Source organism: Garra rufa, chromosome 1 (assembly GCF_049309525.1).
Source record: "Garra rufa chromosome 1, GarRuf1.0, whole genome shotgun sequence".
Taxonomy (NCBI): Eukaryota; Metazoa; Chordata; class Actinopteri; order Cypriniformes; family Cyprinidae; genus Garra; species Garra rufa.
The window spans coordinates 90,235,426-90,256,446 of record NC_133361.1 but is presented as its reverse complement, the minus strand read 5'-3'; the positions used below and the strand labels follow the sequence as shown (position 1 = coordinate 90,256,446).

Here is a 21,021-nt window from a genome sequence, read left to right as displayed (position 1 = left end):
TTAAGTACAGTAACGAATTACAACTACTTCGTTACTGTCCACCACTGCGCACAGCTACAGTATTTCTTTCACCCTAATGATGAACAACACCGGATGGTCACGCAAACAGGCTATAATTCTCTAACCGGATGACATCAAACACCGGATGGTCACGCAACAACCCATAAAACCCTCAGAAGTTAATCCCGCACCTGGTAAGTGTATCGTAAATTTGCTGCAACAACCATAAACCTGTCAGAAGTTAATCCCGCACCTGGTAAGCGTCTCGTAAATTCTCTCAACAACCCATAAACCTATCATCCGTTGACATCGCACCTGCTCAATCCAGCAAAACAAGGTCAGTAGAGTTCACAAGGTCAAGATCAAACACAAGGTCATGCTCTACGTGGGTGGGCACCGTGGGAAAGGGGTGTGGGGGAGAGGAAAGGTCAAAAGGTCAAAGCCATCAATCATTTCATGACAGGCGGTAGTCCATTATCACTACTGACAGGGGGTGTGACAGTGATTAATAAAATTGCTCCAATACTTGAACACACTGATGTCACGATACTGTGCTGGGAGGAACGACAGAAACGTAGATCAAAGGAACAGAGTTTATTAAAGTTCAAAGACACAGGGTAAGCCACACAAGGAAATAGGGAAGACAGACGTATTTTACGATAGAGACCCAACAGAGACAGAATGCACAGACTTTGATTTTAATATATGGGGTAACTGGGGAACACGGGTGCACAGAATGACTAACTGGACTAAAGGAAAGGAACGCAACCAAAAAAGGGCACACAGAAACAAAAACAGGTCCATATTCCTGGCATATCATCCCCCTTCTGGAAGGCGCATCCTTGCACTGATGGAACAACAGGAGGAGAATGGACATCCTGGAGGAAAATGATTAACAGAGTCCAAGGTGGAGACGACGGAGGGAGGAGCCTGTCTCTGTATGTCCTCGCGTCTCCTTCCCTTTCTCAGGGACCAAGGGTTGTAGTTGTAACCCGAAACGGTGATGTTAAAAATGCTAACAATGTCCTTTATTGTGCTTCAACCAAAATCTGCACCTTCTGTGAGATCTCTTTTCAATTCATGATACAAATGTGAAGTTCTTACATTGTAAACAGAGCAAACACATCCATATTATTCCTTACTCTTTTATGCATTACCGTGTCAACAAGCTATATTGTGTTGGACTGAGCTTAAAGTGTACTATGGACAAAACATAATGCTTTACATATGAATGAGAAAGTTCCATTCTATACATTTTGTTTTAAATTCAATCTACACTTAGAGGATCTGTTGGGCTTCTCTCTATTATGAATTTTCATGTGCCTTTCAAGGCTTCCTTTTAGACTAAAACTTATCCCACACTGTTTGCATGTGTGAGGCTTCTCTCCAGTATGAACAAACATGTGCCTTTTAAGGGCTCCTTTTTCATTGAAACTCTTTCCACACAGTTTGCATGAGTAAGGCTTCTCTCCAGTGTGAATCATCATGTGTCTGTTAAGGCTTCCTTTTTCATTGAAACTCTTTTCACACCACTGGCAGGTAAAAGGGCTCTCCATGGTGTGAGTTTTCTGGTGGACTTTAAGGTTTCCACTTTGAGCGAAACTCTTTCCACATTGAGAGCATGTGTAAGGCTTCTGTCCAGTGTGAATTATCATGTGTCTGTTAAGGCTTCCTTTTGAAGTGAAAATCTTTCCACACTGTTGGCAGGTAAAAGGGCTCTCCATGGTGTGAATTTTTTGGTGGACTTCAAGGTTTCCACTTAGAGTGAAACTCTTTCCACACTGTTTGGATGTGTAAGGCTTCTCTCCAGTGTGAAGTCTTATGTGTCTGTTAAGGCACCCTTTTAGGATGAAACTCTTTCCACACTGTTGGCAGGTAAGAGGCTTCTCTCCAATGTGAATCATCATGTGTCTGTTAAGGTGTCCTTTTAGGATGAAACTCTTTCCACACTGTTGGCAAGTGTACGGCTTCTCTCCAGTGTGAATACTCATATGCGTTTTAAGGCTTCCTTTTTGAGTGAAATTTTTTCCACACTGAACGCAAGAAAAATAACTCCTAGTTCCTGTAGTTTGAGATCTTTTTTGTTTAGAAGTCTTTTCAGTCTGTAAGGGACAAAAAACCTGATCTTTCTCTTCAGATTCATTCAGATCTTCTCTCTCCTCTTTCAGCACTGTTAGGTCTAAGGTGGAAAAAAGGAATAAAAGTTAACCCCAGTTTAGTGGCACAAAACAATTAACATCAAAACATGTAGATATGTAAAGCATGTATTCTAGAGCCTATACCAGGGTGTCCAAACCTGATCCTTCTCAGCCAGTACTGTAACAGTCACTGTCTGTCACAGGTTTTGTCAGAGTCTTCTGTTTGACATGTTCATACTTGCCACTAGAGGGAAACGTGTAGCTCAATCTGTACTAGCTAAAACAGGAAGTAGTAGAGTAAGTGATAGGTTCTGTTTGTTCTTACTGTGTTTTTTCTTAATTGAGTTTAATTAGTTATTCTGTGTTCTCTCTGGTAGAGGATGGTTAATGGTGTAGTTCTTGCTCAAATACTGTGACTACCACCGATGGACAATTGTACTGCTGAAGCCAATTATTTGGCATATATCTGAGGGTCCTTGGTGCAGACTGGACATTCAAGTTTAGGACATCAGCTTGTCATTTTCTCATATGCAGATAGGATTGGTTACTTTCGCTTCAAGGACTGCTTATGATCTCAACCTGTTTTGGACTCTGTGGACCATATCCATTCTTCTCACACATGTACTTATATGCACGGTAAATTTGTGGAATTGTATTTGAATGTAGGTGTTTTGCACTATTTGAAGAGTTGTGTCTGACCAATATATTGATTGAAAACATGCAGAAAGAAACATCAATGTTGTGTTTGGATGTATTTATTTGGCAATTTAACTCTTTCACATAAGACCAGTTTGATATTTGCAAAGAAGATGATTCCCCCCTTTTAAATTCTCGTAGCTTGACCAGTGCAAAGTAACTGGGAACATTACAGTACCCTACAGAGATTAGGCTGGCCATTATACAATTAATAATAAAAAAAATCTAGGAAATTTAATGACAGAGTTTAGGATCTACATATATCTATACACAGACTGATCTTAATGTTTCTGTACCATTTTTGTCTCCTATAGGGAATAAAATGCAACAAATTTAGAGAGAGACAAGGAAAAACTTCTTTCGTAATAAACAAATAATATTTAAACAATGTAAAACAGAAAAAAAAAATCTTAAATGGCTACAACAAAATATATCACCCTTTCTCGTTTCGTTTGATCTCTTTAAACTAATCTTTGCCGCTTTTTTGATAATTCTTTAAGTAAACATTTGCCGGTTTGGTGATTAAATAAACTTCCCCTTTAGACGTCCCCTTGAACTACACGCGACGCATCCTGTGTGTGTGTGATACCTGCGCTGCCAGTTGTCCGCACAACGAAGCGCTGCACTTTTGCACGGTTTCATTAAGGGTGGGTGAAAAATGGATTCTCCAATGCATCGCAATCCTCTTTTCAACGAGCTTGTATTTTTTCCCGCATATGGCACGTGTGCTTGCTAGAGACACGGCGGGCTTCATTGCACAGAGTTTGCACTATGAGACATGTGCGGATTGTTTGACAGTGTGTGCATCCACCCGCAGTGTTTTACTTTAGATATGCCTTCATTTCTGCCGGTTGTAATGCAGTACTAGTACCATTAGATGCACAAAACTCACGCACTGACAGACTTTCACTTTCTCTTTGTGTTTGTTCATCCTAAAAAGCTCAATTGCAGATGCGGTTAAATGCACTTGCATTTTCTAATACTTTTATATGAAACTTGTTTAAAGAGCAGGACAAAACATCTGATATATCGAAATAGATCTGTGCATTCATTGAAGCCTGTTAAAGCAGCCACTGTCATATGTTACTGTCTATTGTTTTAAAAAGTAGCCTGCTTATATATAAAAAAAAAATAAAGTGAATTCTGCACGAATTAAATTTAATATAAAATCTAATTAAATTGAACCTTAATTTTAAGATGGCAGTACTGACATACAGAGATTACAAATGTAAACAAAAAGCATAGAAACTGCTATTTTACATATTGTTAAAATGTAAAGATTTATTTTCTTAACATTAATGAACTATAAAATAACTTTAATGATCAATATATAATTCATATTAATATTTTTATTAATTTACAAAGTATGAATGAATGAATGAATGAATGATGCATTTATATAGCGCTTTCATTGTGTATTGCCGTACACCCAAAGCGCTTTACAATCATATAGGGGATCTCTCCTCAACCATCACCAGTGTGCAGCATCCACTTGGATGATGCGTCGGCAGCCAAAGTACAACGGCGCCAGTGCGCTCACCACACACCAGCTACAGGTGGAGCCAATTCAATGAATGGGGATTATTAGGAGGCCATGATTGACTAGGGCCAGTGGAGGGAATTTGGCCAGGACACCGGGGTTACACCCCTACTCTTTTACGAGAAGTGCCATGGGATTTTTAATGACCACAGAGAGTCAGGACCTCGGTTTAACGTCTCATCCGAAGGACAGTGCCTTTTACAGTATAGTGTCCCCATCACTATACTGGGGCATTAGGACCCACATAGACCACAGGGTGAGCACCCCCTGCTGGCCTCACTAACACCTCTTCCAACAGCAACCTAGTTTTCCCAGGAGGTCTCCCATCCAGGTACTGACCAGGCTCAGCCCTGCTTAGCTTCAGTGGGCAACCGGTCTTGGGCTGCAGGGTGAAAGTATGGTTTTGTACTTTTTAAAAAACTAATAGAGCACTATTTTAGTTTCCTTTCAGTATCCATTTTCAAAAACTATCGGTTAATTAATCGGTATCGGCCAGTGTGGTCCAACCTAGCTATCGGTATCGGTAAAAACCAATATCGGTCGACCTCTAGTTTTTTTTACCCTCTGTGTCGTAAAAGTAACAACATATTTTATTCATAATTTTTGTTTTATGCACTTAATAGTATTGAACGCAAAAATCGAAAATCGCATCGCAATATTTGCGATATAATAAACTGCGTCTTGTGTTATCTTTGATTAATATTTAAAGTTGTTTGATGACCTGAAATATTAAAGTGTAACAAACTTTAAAAAATTTTAATAATCAGGAAGGGGGCCAACACTTTTTCACACCACTGTAAAACAGACAAGAGTCCAACACAATCATAAAAACTTAACTCTCATACTTTGTTAAAAGCCAACGAGTAAAAATGAGTTTTAAGACTAGGTCCCCCGGTTTGTAACCTCATGTGAGGAAGAAACAAAAGTAAATGCTCAGTGGATCTAAATGCTCTTGTTGGAGTGTATAGCTGTATTAAGTCAGAATATGCTAGTCCATTTAGTGATTTAAACAATAAAACCAAAATCGATTAAAATCCATTATAACATGAACAGGAAACCAATGGAGAGGTGCCAGAATTGGTGTAATATGTTCTCATTTGTGTTCCTGTCAACATACCAGCAGCAGCATTCTGTAACAACTGCAAATGTGTGAGAGAAGCCTGGTTAATATCTAAACATATGTATAACTTTTTCTAAGTCACTTAAAGATAGAAAAGACTTCACTTTGGATAATTTCCTCAACTGAAAACAACTAGCTTTAATTACTGAATTAACCTGTATACCCAGTTTTCACTCCATAATAACACCCACATTTTTAACATTGGGCTTCACATATAATCTTAAAACACCAAGATCCAACTGAGAAGAGTCACAAGCACCTCTAGATCCAAATACCACAACTTTTCTTTTCTTCATTAAACTTTAAAAAAGATTTAGAGTCAACCAGGCTTAAATTTCTTGAAAACAGTCCAACAATGGTCCTTTCGACTTTGCATCTTTCCTTTTCAAAGGCAGATAAAGCTGAGAATCATCTACATAAAAATGAAACGAGATGCCAGACTTCCTACAGATGGACCCTACAGGAAGCAAATATATAGAGAACAGAACAGGCCCAAGAATGGACCTTGAGGAACTCCACATGAGAATGACGCTGAAGAGGACACCATTCCTACGCAGTACCCTTAAAACCAATGCAATTTTCTAATTGAGAAACCAAGATATTGTGGTCTACAGTGTCAAATGCCGCTGTAAGATCTAAAAGCAAGAGGAAAGCATAATTACCAAAGGCAGTAGCTAATAACAGGTCAGTAAAAACTTTTACAAGGATTTAAAACATGACTGGAGCCCTTCCTGAACCCCATGTAAATATAGAAAAGACAGCAGTTGTATTAATACAACCTTCTCTAACACTTTGGGAAGAAATGGCAGTTTTGATACAGGTCCAAATTTGCCTTTTTAATCAATGGTTCCACTATTGCATGTTTCAAATTCTGTGGTGCAACACCTGAGGTGAGACTGCTATTTATAATTCTCTAAATATTTAGTGTGAAATAAAAGTGTGAAGGGACAATGTCCATACAGTAAGAAGATGGTTTCATCTTACCAATAATAACTCCTAAAAAATAAAGAGACACAGGCTCAATCTGGTTAAAACTTTTTAACCAGATTGAGCCTGTGGTTTTATAACAGCTGTATCTTCTATCTCTAGTTTTTAAAACACTAAATTTAAATAGAAATAATAGAAACCAGACTACATTTTAACTGGGAAGAGGAACAGACATTTACTCATTTGAGCTAATAATTAGGACTGTATCAGTCAGCTTACATTTGATTTACATTTACTTCCAAGATAATAATGCACTTACAATACGGTTAATAATAATACATGTCACAGTTAATGTCCAACAACACATATTTTAGCTAAATGTATGTTTTCCTCAGAATACCTGAGGAAAACAACATCTCAAATGTATTTAACAGTTCAAATATATTTGCCATGGTGGATCAATCGATCTATAATCGACATTAAGGACTGCTTTAAGAACAAGCGTGCACTAGGGTTGTGACGATGAGGAAATTTCCCCACCGGTTAATCGGCACGTGACAACACCGGTAATACCGGTATGACCGTGGGGGTGGGGGTTTGCTCTTTTTTCTGCTTTTAAATAGCTTTTAAATGCGTGCGTATTATAGCCTACTTTCACTTTCAGTTTTGCGGGAATTGGCAATTCGGCGTCAATTGTTTTAATGGACGCCAACGAAACTACAAAAAAAAAAAAACTTTGAACCCAAAATATTGCCAAACAGGTGCTTTTGGACACTAAATCGTCCGCCATTCTCTTTCTGTAAATTCGACTCCTCGCACAGATAATTAACACGGCCAATTCACCATCAGCAATCACACTCCGTATCCAAGCACTACAAGAGAATCCCTTTAAATAGCCAAGCAGTCTTACCTTCATCATCTCTTGTTTTCAGCATCCCTCTCCCTGGGCAGGGGGAGTGCCCCGTGCTCGGCCAAACATGCTTAACTTTTACGCTTTTTATTATATGTAAGCGTTAATTATATTGCATGCTCTCGTCTTAAGTAAATTATTTAAAATAATATTTTCCATTCAAATCAAATAAATATTTAATAAAAAAACGAATACTTAAAAAAAAAATGGGTGGAAAAGTGATGTCACCGGTGTTGCGTCTTAAAACCAGTAACCGTCTATTGTGGCAAGCCTAGCGTGCACATCAAATTATCTTGACTCACTGAACCTGGGTCAAATGAGTGAGATTGTATAAATGAAATGGTCATTTATGGTACTACTTTAACCCCAATAGATTTGTTAGATTATTTCAGATCATGTTTTGGACTTTAATTCTAGCTTTTCTGAGCGTCTTTTTAGAAACAGCCCCCTGAGCTTGACATTAAGACTTGATATGCGCTTGTCCTTTAGACAGCTAAATCAATCATCCATTTGTAGAAAACAGTAAAAAGTTATATGTAATAAAAAATAAAAAAATTAATTTGTTGTTCAAGTTATTTATTTACAAGCAATATTCTCATTTCAATTTCATTAGCTCTAACATAAATAAGCATGCGGTATCTGTGGTATTTATCACATTAAAGTCGTGTTGCATGTTGCAAGTTAAAAAATTTTTTGAGATAAACATATATTCGTGTATGAAAATACAATACAAATCGTTAATGCAGGATTTGAAAATATTTTACAAGACATAAGGGCACAAATTTAGAAGACAAAGTGACGATTTCCTGGACCGCTCTCAAAAACAGCTTTTTTTCTAGACCGCGTCATATGACGTCACGACAGGGAGTCGTTCGCCTAGCTCTGTTGCTATTCAGTAGGAGCAGTCGTGAGTTAGTGTGTTTTCAGTCGTTATTTTTAATTTCAATTGATCATTGTCATGGTAAATTATTGTGTTTATGGAGGCTGTGCAAACTCCAGCCTGTCAGGACATCATGTCCACGGGTTTACTTACAATAAAAAGAACGGCGCTATCTTCCGGATCTGGGTGCGTTTGTGCGGGTGAATGCATCTGCTTCGAAAAACGCGTTCACTTTACACCGGAGGATTATCATCCCGGCGATATGATACAGTTCAATATGGGATGCCGAAGCAAGAACCAAGTGAGGGTCAAAACTGTTGCAGTTTCTTCAGTGCACACAGCGGCTTCATCGGCTCCGCGGTCAGCCTGGTTCGTCCGAAGCCGTCAGAGATGCAGACGAATACGTGAAATGTGCACCGTAAGTCTTGTTTTTTCTTCTCATAACTTCGCAAAACGACCAAATCCGTGAATATATTTATTTAAATAATGAGACACAACGAGATGTGTATAAGTCGAGGTAAAGCACTGTAGCTAGCTTGTAACGTTAGACATTAGCAATGTAAGTTTAAGAACCATGTAAAAATGGTACCATATGAGAAGGCATTACTGGTCAGTTATCCTCCGTTTGTTAATATTATATTAATCAAGTCTACAGCTTAGTCACATTGTTCGCACAGCTAATTTGTGATTTTTTTTTGTCATGTGTGTTTTTAGGGTTTTGGGAGACATTGCAAGACATGAGGCTGTGTGAAGATCTGAAGCAGTGGAGGCCAGCTGTTATTAACCAACCTCTAAAATAACACATTAGTGTGATACTGATAACCACACTGAAAATATTTTTCTTTCAGTTGTATATGTTTGGTACATCTACATGTATATATATTAACAGTTGCAATGTTGTGTGTTTAAAGTTGGGTATTAACAGTAGTATGAAATAATATTTACCATTTATTGCTGCACAAATTAAACTGAATTGAATGAGCCATAAATGCAGATCTGCTTGATATATATATATGTGTTGTTAACCTCATAAAAACATTTATACATTAAGACAATTTGTTATTGTGATTATTTTTTTATTGATTGTCACCAAAATGGGGCCATTCAAAACCTTTATAAAGTAATCCTTCCTCTGTAACCTGACACAACACATGCAGGTAAGGGCTTCCTGATGAATACCAGCAGACAACTTGACTTATGCTGTCAATATTAATTGTCTTATACCAATGGCATTAAAAAAGTTTTACTTTATAGGTATTTGTGAGCTAAAAATAGTCAACCTGTAATTGAGATTACATTTTACTGTTTATTTGTACGTACAAGTATTTTGATCAGAGTAATAAATTATCTCTACCATAAACTTACTCATGCCTTTGCCTTAAATGCATATAAGCTATCTATTTTGATTTCAGACAGCAAGCCTCAAAGTGCAGAGTCAGAGACAGCACATCAAGTTTGGGGGCATTTCCCATAGAAGCATATAATAAAACAAAAAGGTGTTTACCTCTCGCGTGCGCGGTAATAAGAACCCGCTATATCACGTAACGTTGGATATTAACGAGTATGACACGCTTCATCAACGATTATTCGTTTGTGTTACAGGTAAGTAGAATCAATACTTCTAGATGACCAATGCTATAATTTTGCCCGATTAGATATCGTCTGCTAACACTGATCTCTCACAGACACCTGCCCTGTTCTCCTCACATTACAACTTGATTTGTCTCTGACCGCTGTTCTCTTTAATCCTGGCATGTCCCTGCTCTCTTGGCCACATAACCGGCTCATATTTGTGTCTGTGGTTCGTCATACGAGTGTAAATGAACATTTTAAATGTTCTCTGCGCCCGAACAGTCATTGCGATCCATTGTTTTCCTATGGTTTACATTGACCGCTCTACCGGCCGTGACGTCACTACCGCTTTTGCCAGTTTTTCAGATGCGGAAGTAAAATTCTCTCTCAAAAACGACTCCAGAAGCCTAAATAGCGTATTTTGAATTATATTTTCAAGAAAAACTGGTTCCTACACTATTTATCTACACGTTCATTCACAGTGATCTTCAACTTGAAAGTTGGACTTTAAATTGATGGATGTAATTTTGATGTAGCTTTAGTGTCCACTGGCTGTTTTATTTGCTTATCAAACACTTTAAATGACTAAATGTAGTCGGCATGCAGTAGCTAAATGTGATAACTTACATTTCAAGGTTTGTGCAAATAACTTTCCCATAAATAATTTTCTAAGATACTTTTGCATAATTAGCCATAATTAGAAATCAATGGTTTTAATATTAGAAGCAGATATTGGGTTTAATGTTACAGAAAAATATATAATTTTTTTAGGCTAATTCCATATTATTGTTACAACTTAAATGCATGATCTCATAATGCATTGAAAACCAATGGTCAGTGTGAATGCAGGATATTGAAGGAAGCGTTAGTATTTGTCATGTGATCTCAACACTTCTGTCAAATGTCTTAACATTTCTACACTCGTGTGACATTTCTGTAGTGAATTCAGCTTTGAGAATGAAAACCAACCTGTTTGTTCCTCAGTATCTTCATGTTTGACTCTAAATGTTTCTTCAATCTTCATGTCTTCACTCTCCTCTTTAATAAACGCCATCTTTCTTTGTTCCTCAGTATCTTCATGTTTGACTCTAAATGTTTCTTCAATCTTCATGTCTTCAGTCTCCTCTTTAATAAACGCCATCTTTCTTTGTTCCTCAGTTTCTTCATGTTTCAATGTTTCTTCAATCCTCATGTCTTCAGTCTCCTCTTTAATAAACGCCATCTTTCTTTGTTCCTCAGTTTCTTCAATCTTCATGTCTTCAGTCTCCTCTTTAATAAACGCCATCTTTATAATAGTGTGTCACGTGGATCTCTGTTGATTCTCCAGGAGTTTTTCCTGTGTTTGTACACTTTGTCCTGTTTAAGATGAGAATAATAAAAATAAAAATAAATCAATGAAAACTAAATCTCTGGGTGCGTCTCAATCAGCTCCTAGTTCAGTAGTGCATTAGTAAGACAGTCAGAGAGTTAATAGACTTCTTTATAAAATGTATAAAATATAAAAAATTACCAAGAAGGTTCATATTTAGGTAGGTTATTTTTGATTTGCATGTCATATCTAATATATTACACTCTCCTGAAATCATTCTCGGTTGTGATTCACTCGTTTGTGTTTGTTGTTGTAGTTTGTAGTCCGCGTGCCGCTGAATCGAATCACTGAATCATTTCACAAATGATTTGATTCAAATGATTCGGATTCTGAGTCTCTCACTTCTTATCATCACACGATTGATTCACGATATGAAGAGAAAAATGAGATGCACATTAGCTGTTACTAACGTCTTAAGTAACAGTAAATAAAGCATTACAACGTTAGATTTAATAGTTATGATTTATTTTACATAGCTTGTAAAAACGCTTTAATTAATGCAACAATATCCATTGGTTTAAAAACTTTAAAACCACAAACCTTTCTGTAGGTGAATCACAACAGATGAGGAGCGCGCAGCTTTATGACGTCACGTCACCAGAGCAAAATAAAAGTCCTATTGGTGCACTTCTTCTTCTTCTTCTTCTTGTTTGAAGGCGACCAATTCCTTAGGAGCATTGTCGCCACCTACCATTGGTGCACTGCTCTCTAAAATCAGAAATATATCATAGAAATGTTGTATATAGAATATAATTCCGTACTTAAGTAGTTAAACTGTACTTTTCCGAAGTTATTAACTTCGTGAATGTATTATTCTCTTTTTTAACTTACATTTATAACACTTTGTTTTATGTTGATGTACCATTAAGTTCACATAAACTAGTTAATGCTGCTGTGTAACTGTTACAAAGGTTTTAGTGGTAATGTTCTTTTATGTAAGCAATTTTGTTTTAAATAAATTTTTTGTAGTGTAAAGGAATATGGTGCATTGATTATTACCTTTTCATTTTCGTTAATTGGCAAAAAAAAAAGGCCAACACATTCAGTTCCCTCCATATCTTCTTTTATTAATAGTGAAACGTTTGGATAATAAATACAAGACACAATAAACTGTTTTTTAGAAACATTTACTAGAAGTACATCTATCAGAAAAAATGCCATGTTGTATTAGTTTTATGATTTTAGTGAAGTTAAATGTTTAAAGAACAAAATACCTTTAACACACCTGCAGGAAAATGAAGATCAGGAGACTTGTTTGAGCTGGTCCTGTGTGTCGCTGTGGTCATCCAGACTGACTAAAACACTCAATCACTGGAGTTTATTCAGATTTCAGGAGGCCGTTCTTACAGATGAAGACAAAGCTCTCAGACCACAAGCTTAAACACAGTATTCAAGGGATGTGATCAGTTCTATACTAAACTCTAACTATAGCTCTCATGATCACAGAGATCAGCGAAAGACATTCACACACAACTCAAGTGTTCATTAGCATTAACAATCACAACAATTAAAGAGGCAGGAACATCGAGAGCATCACAGATTTGTTTTCACACACACCTGAAGCAAAAGAGATTCATTTAAAATTGAACATTTACCTTTTTCCTGAATTTGCCAGGCAATAATTTCATTTCAACCAATATAATTGTGTCTTTAACAGTAATGACTGTCACACCTATGGACTGTCCTTGTGTTTGTTTTTGTTTCCATGTTCTCCTTGTCCTTGTTTTCCCTGATGTTTTCTAATGCCTATATTTGGTTTTCCTGTTCCTGTTTCCATTGATTTCAGGAGTGTCTTGTCTTTCATTCATTTAGTTGAGTATTTAATATTGTTCTGTTTGTGGTTTTCTCCTCCGATGTCTTACGTCCTTCAAGTGAATGTCTTCCTGTTTTACTCCTGAGTTGTGTTTTAGTTTGTCCGTTAAAGACTGTTTTAAGTTCACTCCTGCGTTTCCTCGTCTCCTCGTTTCCCGCTCTGTAGATTGATACAATGAAATGATAATAAATAATAAATATCCAATCATACATTTGCCTTAACAAATTGCTTAATGTACCTGTGTTAAAAAGTAAATATTTCTTATTTCAAAGTACAAATATTGATTATATAAACCTAATTCTTCAAGTTTCTTTATAAAGGAAAATGAATGTCTTTATTTATACCTAAACTTAGTCAACTGTGAGTATACATAGTACTTCATTACTATTCATGAAAAATATGAATGGAAGTTAATTAGATTTGAGCATGTTTATTAAATCTTGATATTCTACATTATTTGGATTTTCATGATTTACAAGATACAAGTTGTGTAAAATCATTAGAGTCAGGAGTGACTCGGTGCTATGAATGGACTTAAAACCTGACTGAAATTTTTCAGAAATACTTAGAAAATACCAAACACAAACGGTTCTAGTACCTTAGGTTAAAGAAACCACAGAATTTGGCTGATAGTTATTTAAAACAGATGTGTCTAAAGAATAATGACTGCAAAATACATTCAGGAAAAGCAATAGAAACTCAGCAGAAAGATAATTGGCATTTGAATTTTAAGATAAATAAATCACTCTTTAGGAGTGTGTGAATATGAATGTGAAATAATGGTAAGTGTCATCTTTTGTCTTTATTGGCTGTTGATGTTTCATTTCTTTAATTGGTGTCTTTGTTTCTGATCAATATCTGAGTTAAATATGAATGCAGAGGCTGAAGGTGAGACTTTCCCTGATCTCTGTGATAATGAGTCTATAGTTCTGCTGATTAGATTAGAGTTGCTGTAAATCTGAACAAATTTCTGTAATTGCTTACATCCTTTGCATATTTTATCTTCTAATGACGATCCTGAAATCTGTCTAAAACTCCAGCGATTGAGTGTTTAGTCAGTCTGGATGACTGCAGCGACACACAGAAACATCTCAATCAAGATCTGATGAAGATTCACTCAGTCTCCTGATCTTCTCCTCTGAGTTTACTACAGGTCTAACTGGATGTTGCAGGTATTTTGGCTTCAAAACTTGTAACTTCACTAAAATCATAACTCTAATATAACATGAATGCACTTCTAGAGATTGAGTTTGTAAAGCAGATATTGTATCTTGTATTTATTAACTGAACTGTTCACTGTTAAAAAGGGAAGATGAGGAGTAACAGCTGAATATGTTGCCATGGTTTTTGCCAATTAAAGATGCTGAAACGGTCATCAAGTTTAATAAAGGAATGGCAGAGAGGATGGCAAAAGGACATCAAGGGTAGACACATTTTTTCTGTTCAATCTAAAGTTAGAAACAAATGTTTTTGTACTTGTCCATCCTGTAGGGACTCAGTTAAACTGTAGACTGAGGTTGGGGCATTGTGGGTTAAATACTTTTTTGTATATTGTAGGAAAGCATATTTTTTTCTTTTTTTCTCCTTTAATATTCACTGACAAAGACTGTTGATGCTGATCAAATACCATGATGTGAGTCTTAATTTTAAGTCATTTTCATTTATTTGTGCAGATCGTTTTTTTTTTTTTTTTAAATAGCGCACATTGTGTATGCACAAGTCAGTCATTTCCCCGTAATATTTTCCCTTCTTTCGGCGCTTCTCACTCCAGTCCAGCGGGTGGCACTAACACACACACTTCTGTTTGACAAACACCATTAAACCTAAGAAGAAGAAGATTGGTTGCACTGCTCTCTGTTGTTTTGTTGTGATTCTGTTTTAGTTCAGCCTGTAAGAAAGTTTCTGTAAACAGAAAAAAAAATACAGTTTTTGAATCCAGTCAGTAAATATCTGTAATATTCTCATCCTCACAGCTGTGACTAGGTTTGGAAGCGAGCAGGAATATCTGGAGAAGTATCTGCTGATCTGAGATCTGCTGCTGTGAAGATGTTTATTAAAGTGGAGAGTGAGGAGAACATGAGTGAACTAGAAACCTGGAGAATAAAACAAGAGGAACCTGAACATTTGAGAATAAAACAGGAGGAACCAGAACCTTTGAGAATAAAACAGGAGGAACCAGAACCTTTGAGAATAAAACAAGAGGAACCTGAACATTTGAGAATAAAACATGAGGAACAAGGAGGTTGGTGTTTAATCTTCATTCATCTTTAATGACTGTTTGTTGTACATTATTTCAAAGTTTTATTAACACTGAGTTTCAAGCTGCTTTAGATTTAGTTAATTGTAATAGAAACAACATTTAAAGCAGATCAGTCTGTTAAATTATAGATGGCCCTGGTGAAAAAAACAGCTAAAACCAGCCTAGGCTGGTTGGCTGGTTTTAGCTGGTCAACCAGCCTGGTTTTAGCTGGTCTTAGCTGGTCAGGCTGGGAAACCACCAGCTAAAACCAGCCATTTCCAGCTTAAGCCAGCTAAGACCAGCCAACCAGCCTAGGCTGGTTTTAGCTGGTTTTTTCAGCAGGGGGGGGCAGCAAAAGCACTTCCAGATCTAGTAAGAAACATTTAAATTCTGCATAGGGATGCATCGATATGTATCGGCCGATCACTTGCACGTTTTGTCAGTAAAGCCGGTTCTGTAATCAGCGGTAAATGCCATCAGGTACGTGATTTCACGTTGAGCCGTATATACTACACACAGCCGTTGAGCTGTGCAAATTCGAAAAATGTTCATTATCAGCGTGAATGTGCGCAGCTCCTCAGTGAACAACGGCTGTGTGTAGTATATACGGCTCAACGTGAAATCATGCACCTGATGGCATTTACCGCTGATTACAGAACCGGCTTTACTGACAAAACGTGCAAGTGATCGGCTGATACATATCGGTGCATCCCTAATTCTGCACAGAATTTTTGGTAACATTTTCTATGAAGCCCCTATTTATAATACATTATAAAGTATTTCTAAGGCATTGTAATGAATGCAATATAAAAAAAAAAAAAATCTTATAATATGTTCTCATAAATAATCATAACAATTACAGTATACTAAAGTACTTGAGTATTTGGGGTTCTAACTTTTAAGATTATGATTATTTATTAGACACAATGGGCGGCTAATTAAATCTATGCAATTTTTAATGGACTATATCCTATTACAATTTTTTTTTTTTTTTTTTTTTTTTTTTACATTATATTTCATTTTATTATGATAGGCCCCCTGGTCTACTGACTAGAAGCAACTTTCCAACTACACTAACACTCCTTTATTAGTAGTATTATTCGACTTAGGTTAAGTTTGGCTAGGTAGAAGATTCACAAACTTGCAAAGTTACATATCAGTTTTGTCTTTTGGGGAACCATTAAAATACAGTGTTAGAATATATTTAGCATACTACTAATAATAATTATTGCTAGCTGTCATGCAGTTGAATAGTTACTTATCAAAAGCTGTCTAAAGGGTACCATCAAAATAATCTAACTAATAATACAAACGTGTCATGTTATCCATTCATCTGATACATTAACTTTTGGCTCTTTGATAGATATTATTATTGTTATTATTATTAATACTTATAAGTGCTCTTTGTATGCTTCCAGTAAAGTGACATGCGTAACATGGTAATATATGAGACTTATGTTATAACTATGAGGAGATAATCACACGCTTAAAAGCTATAACCGCAAATAAATAAAAATTACAATACATTAAAACAGTTTTATGATACAACATACTATACATTTTTTTTATAATGCACTATGAATTCATTATAGTGCCTTAAGCATACCCTTATAATGCATTATAAATATGGGCTTCAAAGAAAGTGTTACTGAATTCTTTTATGAACAGATCAAACACGGCTGATGCAGAAACAGTAGTGTTAGCTAAAGTCATGTCCAATGCTGTTACATCACTAGTTTCAGGGTTTCTACATTTTGGGAGAGAAATTCAAGAACTTTTCAACGAAATTAAAATTTTGCATGCCTCCTGACTCAAGTTTAGTGCTTTGCTGTCAAATGTGTCTTACCAAGAAATAAACGTAATATTTTTTAGTAACTGCGCTTAAACATTCAAAACAATAGTAATCTTATGGTTGACTTGTTATTCACTTTTTAGCATCAAATGGTGATGTGTTTATGCAGTTTGAGGTTTAAAAACATGTTATTTTCCACATACTGTACATTATTGTTGCTCCTCTCTGCCCTCCCTTTCTGAAACGCTTTGATTTCCACAAAACTCACTGTTGATGGAAACCCAGGTGTTTTCTGATTGGTCAGCTATCCATGCTTTGGAATTGGCCGGATACCTCCAGCGTGTGTTGGAAATGTTACACCCCTAACCATGTTGTGATACCATTTCTTGGCGCATCGAGACAGAAATGATAAAACCCATTATAAACGAGGCATTTGTTGCATACGTGCAAACTCGTGTTTGAAAAGTCAGTACTGAATTCTTTAAATATGAAAACGCACTTGCAGGCCATCAGTCAGATGCACAGACTGTTCATGCAACATTGTGATTGGCCCACTTTATGGGCATAAGGAGCTCCAGGTGTGTGTTCCTGTTGTGTATGCACTTCGATGGATTAAATGCAGAGCACAATTCACCATACTTGACTGTTTCTCTTTCAACTGGTGCAAAACTATTTCTTATTCCTAAAGTGTAATTATAATATTACTAAAGTTTTTTACAGAAAAAGTTTAGTGATTTATGAGTGAACATCCTGTGACAGTCAGTTTTGGGTTGTTTTCCATTTAAAAGATCAGTGGAACAGCCCATTTTTATAATTGGCTAACATAACTGCCCCCTAAATAAAAACTAAGAAGTTTTTTTTTTATTATTTGATAGATAAATGGGGAGTTTTTTCTCTTATTTTCCCTCATCACTTTGAATTCAATTTGATGATTTTTATCCCCTAGGATACATAAAATAGTAGAGATCAGTCTATATAGATTTCCTAAACACTATCATTAGATTATCTGGATTTTTTTATTTCTATTAATTGTATAAAGGCCAACTTAAACACTGTAGGAAACCAGCCGACCAGGATCAGGTTTGGACACCATGGTATAGGATCTAGCATTTCTATGATGCCAGTTGCTTTGTGCCATTAAACTGGGGTTAACGTTTATTTCTTTGTTTTTCCACCGTAGACCTAACAACGCTGAAAGAGGAGAAGGAAGTACTGAATAAAACCGAAGAGAAAGATCAGTTTGAGAATCTTCATAATTTTGTATCTGGAGATAAATCTGTTTGTTCCTTAGAGTCTGCAAATACTTCTAAACAAAAAAGAGCACAAAATACAGGAACTAGGAGTAATTTCACTTGCTTTCAGTGTGGACACAGTTTCACTCGAAAAGAAAACCTTAAAAGGCACATGATAATTCACACTGGAGAAAAGCCTTACACATGCAAACAGTGTGGAAAAAGTTTCAGTCAAAAAGGACACTTTAACATTCACATGAGAGTTCACAATGGAGAGAAGCCTTACACCTGGAGAAAATGTGGAAAAAGTTTCTGCAGAAAATTTAATCTTAAAAACCACGTGTGTATTCACACTTTGGAGAGCCTTTTTAACTGCCAACAGTGTGGAGAAAATTTCACTCGTAAAGAAAGCCTTAACAAACACATGAGAATTCACACTGGAGAGAAGCCTTACACGTGCGAACAGTGTGGAAAGAGTTTCGCTCATAAAGTAAACCTTAACACACACATGAGAATTCACACTGGAGAGAAGCCTTACACGTGCAAACAGTGTGGAAAGAGTTTCGCTCATAAAGAAAACCTTAACACACACATGAGAATTCACACTGGAGAGAAGCCTTACACATGCAAACAGTGTGGAAAAAGTTTCACTCAAAAAGGATGCCTTAACAGACACATGAGAATTCACACTGGAGAGAAGCCTTCTACATGCAAACTGTGTGGAAAGAGTTTCACTCAAAAAGGATACCTTAACAGACACATGAGAATACATGCTGTAGAGAAACCTTACACATGCAAACAGTGTGGAAAAGGTTTCTGTGGAAAATCAAAACTTAAATACCACATGCGTATTCACACTTTGGAGAGCTTTTTTACCTGCCAACAGTGTGGAGAAAATTTCACTCGTAAAGAAAGCCTTACCACACACATGAGAATTCACACTGGAGAGAAGCCTTACACGTGCAAACAGTGTGTAAAGAGTTTCGCTCGTAAAGCAAACCTTAACAGACACATGCGAATTCACACTGGAGAGAAGCCTTACACGTGTGACTAGTGTGGAAAGAGTTTCACTCAAAAAGTAAGCCTTGGCAAGCACATGGAGATTCATAATCAAAAGAAGCCTTATTAAGGGTTCCAAATGGAATCCTATACAGGGCTTCTACAATGAAATTCTAATTCACATTTTAAAGCAATGTGTTTTGTCCATGGTACACTTTACCGTGTCAACTTGAAATATGGACTATGGACAAATGGACTCTGTCTACAGTGTAAGAACTTCACATTTGAATGTCATGAATTGAAGAGAGATCTCACAGGAAGTGCACTGTTTTTTGGTTGAAGCATACAAAAGGACACTGTTAGCATTTTAACATCAGTGTGTATGGATTTAATTTGCACACATCAGTTACTTGCTCATTTCTAGTACCAACATTGGCGGTTTTGAGGAAGGCTTTAATAATCATATTTTGGAACCATTCCTAAAGGGCTGTATTAGGAATTGTCTTTTAGGATTGTCTTGTAGACCTTTTTTCTGAACGCGGAAGTCACGCCTGACTAAATTTTTAGCATTTTCTATGTCTCATGTCAAAGTAGCGTATAATCCGAGCTGTTAATCTAATGTTAAACCTATAAAAATGTTTTTAAAAAGCACATTGCTCCCTAGCACCATCACTTTGCAATGACCATCATTTGTCATTGCCTCACTTTTAGGTTTAAACTTTATTGTAAAACAATCATTGTTGAATAAAAAAAAAACTGTTACAAATTATTGTCCTATTTTTCTTACAAAAAAAAACAAGAGTAATAATAATAGTCGGACATACGTACATAATGTGGCTGCGTTCGAAAGCGCATACTGGATGAGTAGGTACTTAATTTCAATAAGTACTTACTTAATGATCGCTAAAAGAGTACGTACTCTACAGCCAAATCTCGTTGAGTATGGATGTGATCTGCACGTCTTCCGCCATGTTGACGTTATCATGTGACCAACGACGTTATAACAAGTGCAACAACTTAACATATAGCGACAGGTTTAATTCATCTTTCTATAAATATTTTGATATTGATGAAATTTGTTCATTTTGTGATCATGTTGAAGAAACAGCTGTTCTTTTATTGTGATTGTAGTATAACATATATGTTTTGGATTCATTTAGGTTTTTGTATTTTTTAATTCTAAAATAAATATTTTTTGTCAGGAAAACCCAAATTCTTTATTTTTTGAATATGTTTTTTTTTTTTTTATTTGTATTCAAAATTGTTTATCCATACGCAAAACTAGCCTAAATTCTTGTTGAATTTCTCTTTTCATCCCTGAGGCTTAACAAAAACAACAAATCCATTTTTTGATAAACTATAATGTTAATAATTTGATTCAGAGATGTTTAATCATATTTCCGTGTATATAATCGCATTCTTTGATGTGAGCAAGCCTAATAGTTATGTTTTCAGGTTTTTTCATTATGATTGTTCATTGTTAAAGATAAATACCATCTTTCCCTGAACCTGTAATAATAAGTTATGTTTTATAATAATAAAAAGAAAATAAGCACAACAGATGCTCAAATAACTCATAGCATCAGTAACACAATGACCCTACCTTGTACATCTTCCTCCATGTTTGCAATATCTGCACAAAGGAAACGTGGATCAGCTGCTCGAAGATCTTGTGTTTGGAGAAGACAGTTTACACTCAAAAAATGTAGGTATTACTACCTAGAAATTAAGATTACCTCAGAATGCACTGATCAATAATAATGTTAAATGCTGACCTATAATTAATTATATTTT

The 21,021-nt window shown here is 36.1% G+C and overlaps 2 protein-coding genes across 2 annotated transcripts; one reads left to right on the top strand and one right to left on the bottom strand.

Moving 5' to 3' along the window:
- Positions 1-579: 579 nt before the first annotated feature.
- Positions 580-11,131, bottom strand: LOC141340369 (uncharacterized). Its single transcript, XM_073845321.1, has 2 exons — positions 10,753-11,131; positions 580-2,179 (listed from the first exon to the last, which is right to left on the bottom strand). Exons 1-2 carry the CDS (start codon positions 11,066-11,068, stop codon positions 1,248-1,250), a joined length of 1,248 nt encoding a protein of 415 aa, XP_073701422.1. The 5' UTR covers positions 11,069-11,131; the 3' UTR covers positions 580-1,247.
- Positions 11,132-14,797: 3,666 nt separating this feature from the next.
- Positions 14,798-20,412, top strand: LOC141340367 (uncharacterized). Its single transcript, XM_073845307.1, has 3 exons — positions 14,798-14,855; positions 14,939-15,207; positions 18,177-20,412. The coding sequence occupies exons 2-3, from the start codon at positions 15,012-15,014 to the stop codon at positions 19,280-19,282; spliced, it is 1,302 nt and encodes a 433-aa protein (XP_073701408.1). The 5' UTR covers positions 14,798-14,855; positions 14,939-15,011; the 3' UTR covers positions 19,283-20,412.
- The last annotated feature ends 609 nt before the right edge of the window (positions 20,413-21,021 follow it).

What these genes read in the sequence shown, in the direction of transcription:
- LOC141340369 (XM_073845321.1), bottom strand. Translation starts at nt 11,068, where the DNA reads ATGGCGTTTATTAAAGAGGAGACTGAAGACATGAAGATTGAAGAAACT. An exon ending in AGATACTGAGGAACAAACAG is followed by an intron (nt 2,180 to 10,752) that starts GTTGGTTTTCAT and finishes TTTCCACCTTAG; the next exon opens with ACCTAACAGTGCTGAAAGAG.
- LOC141340367 (XM_073845307.1), top strand. Translation starts at nt 15,012, where the DNA reads ATGTTTATTAAAGTGGAGAGTGAGGAGAACATGAGTGAACTAGAAACC. An exon ending in AAAACATGAGGAACAAGGAG is followed by an intron (nt 15,208 to 18,176) that starts GTTGGTGTTTAA and finishes TTTCCACCGTAG; the next exon opens with ACCTAACAACGCTGAAAGAG.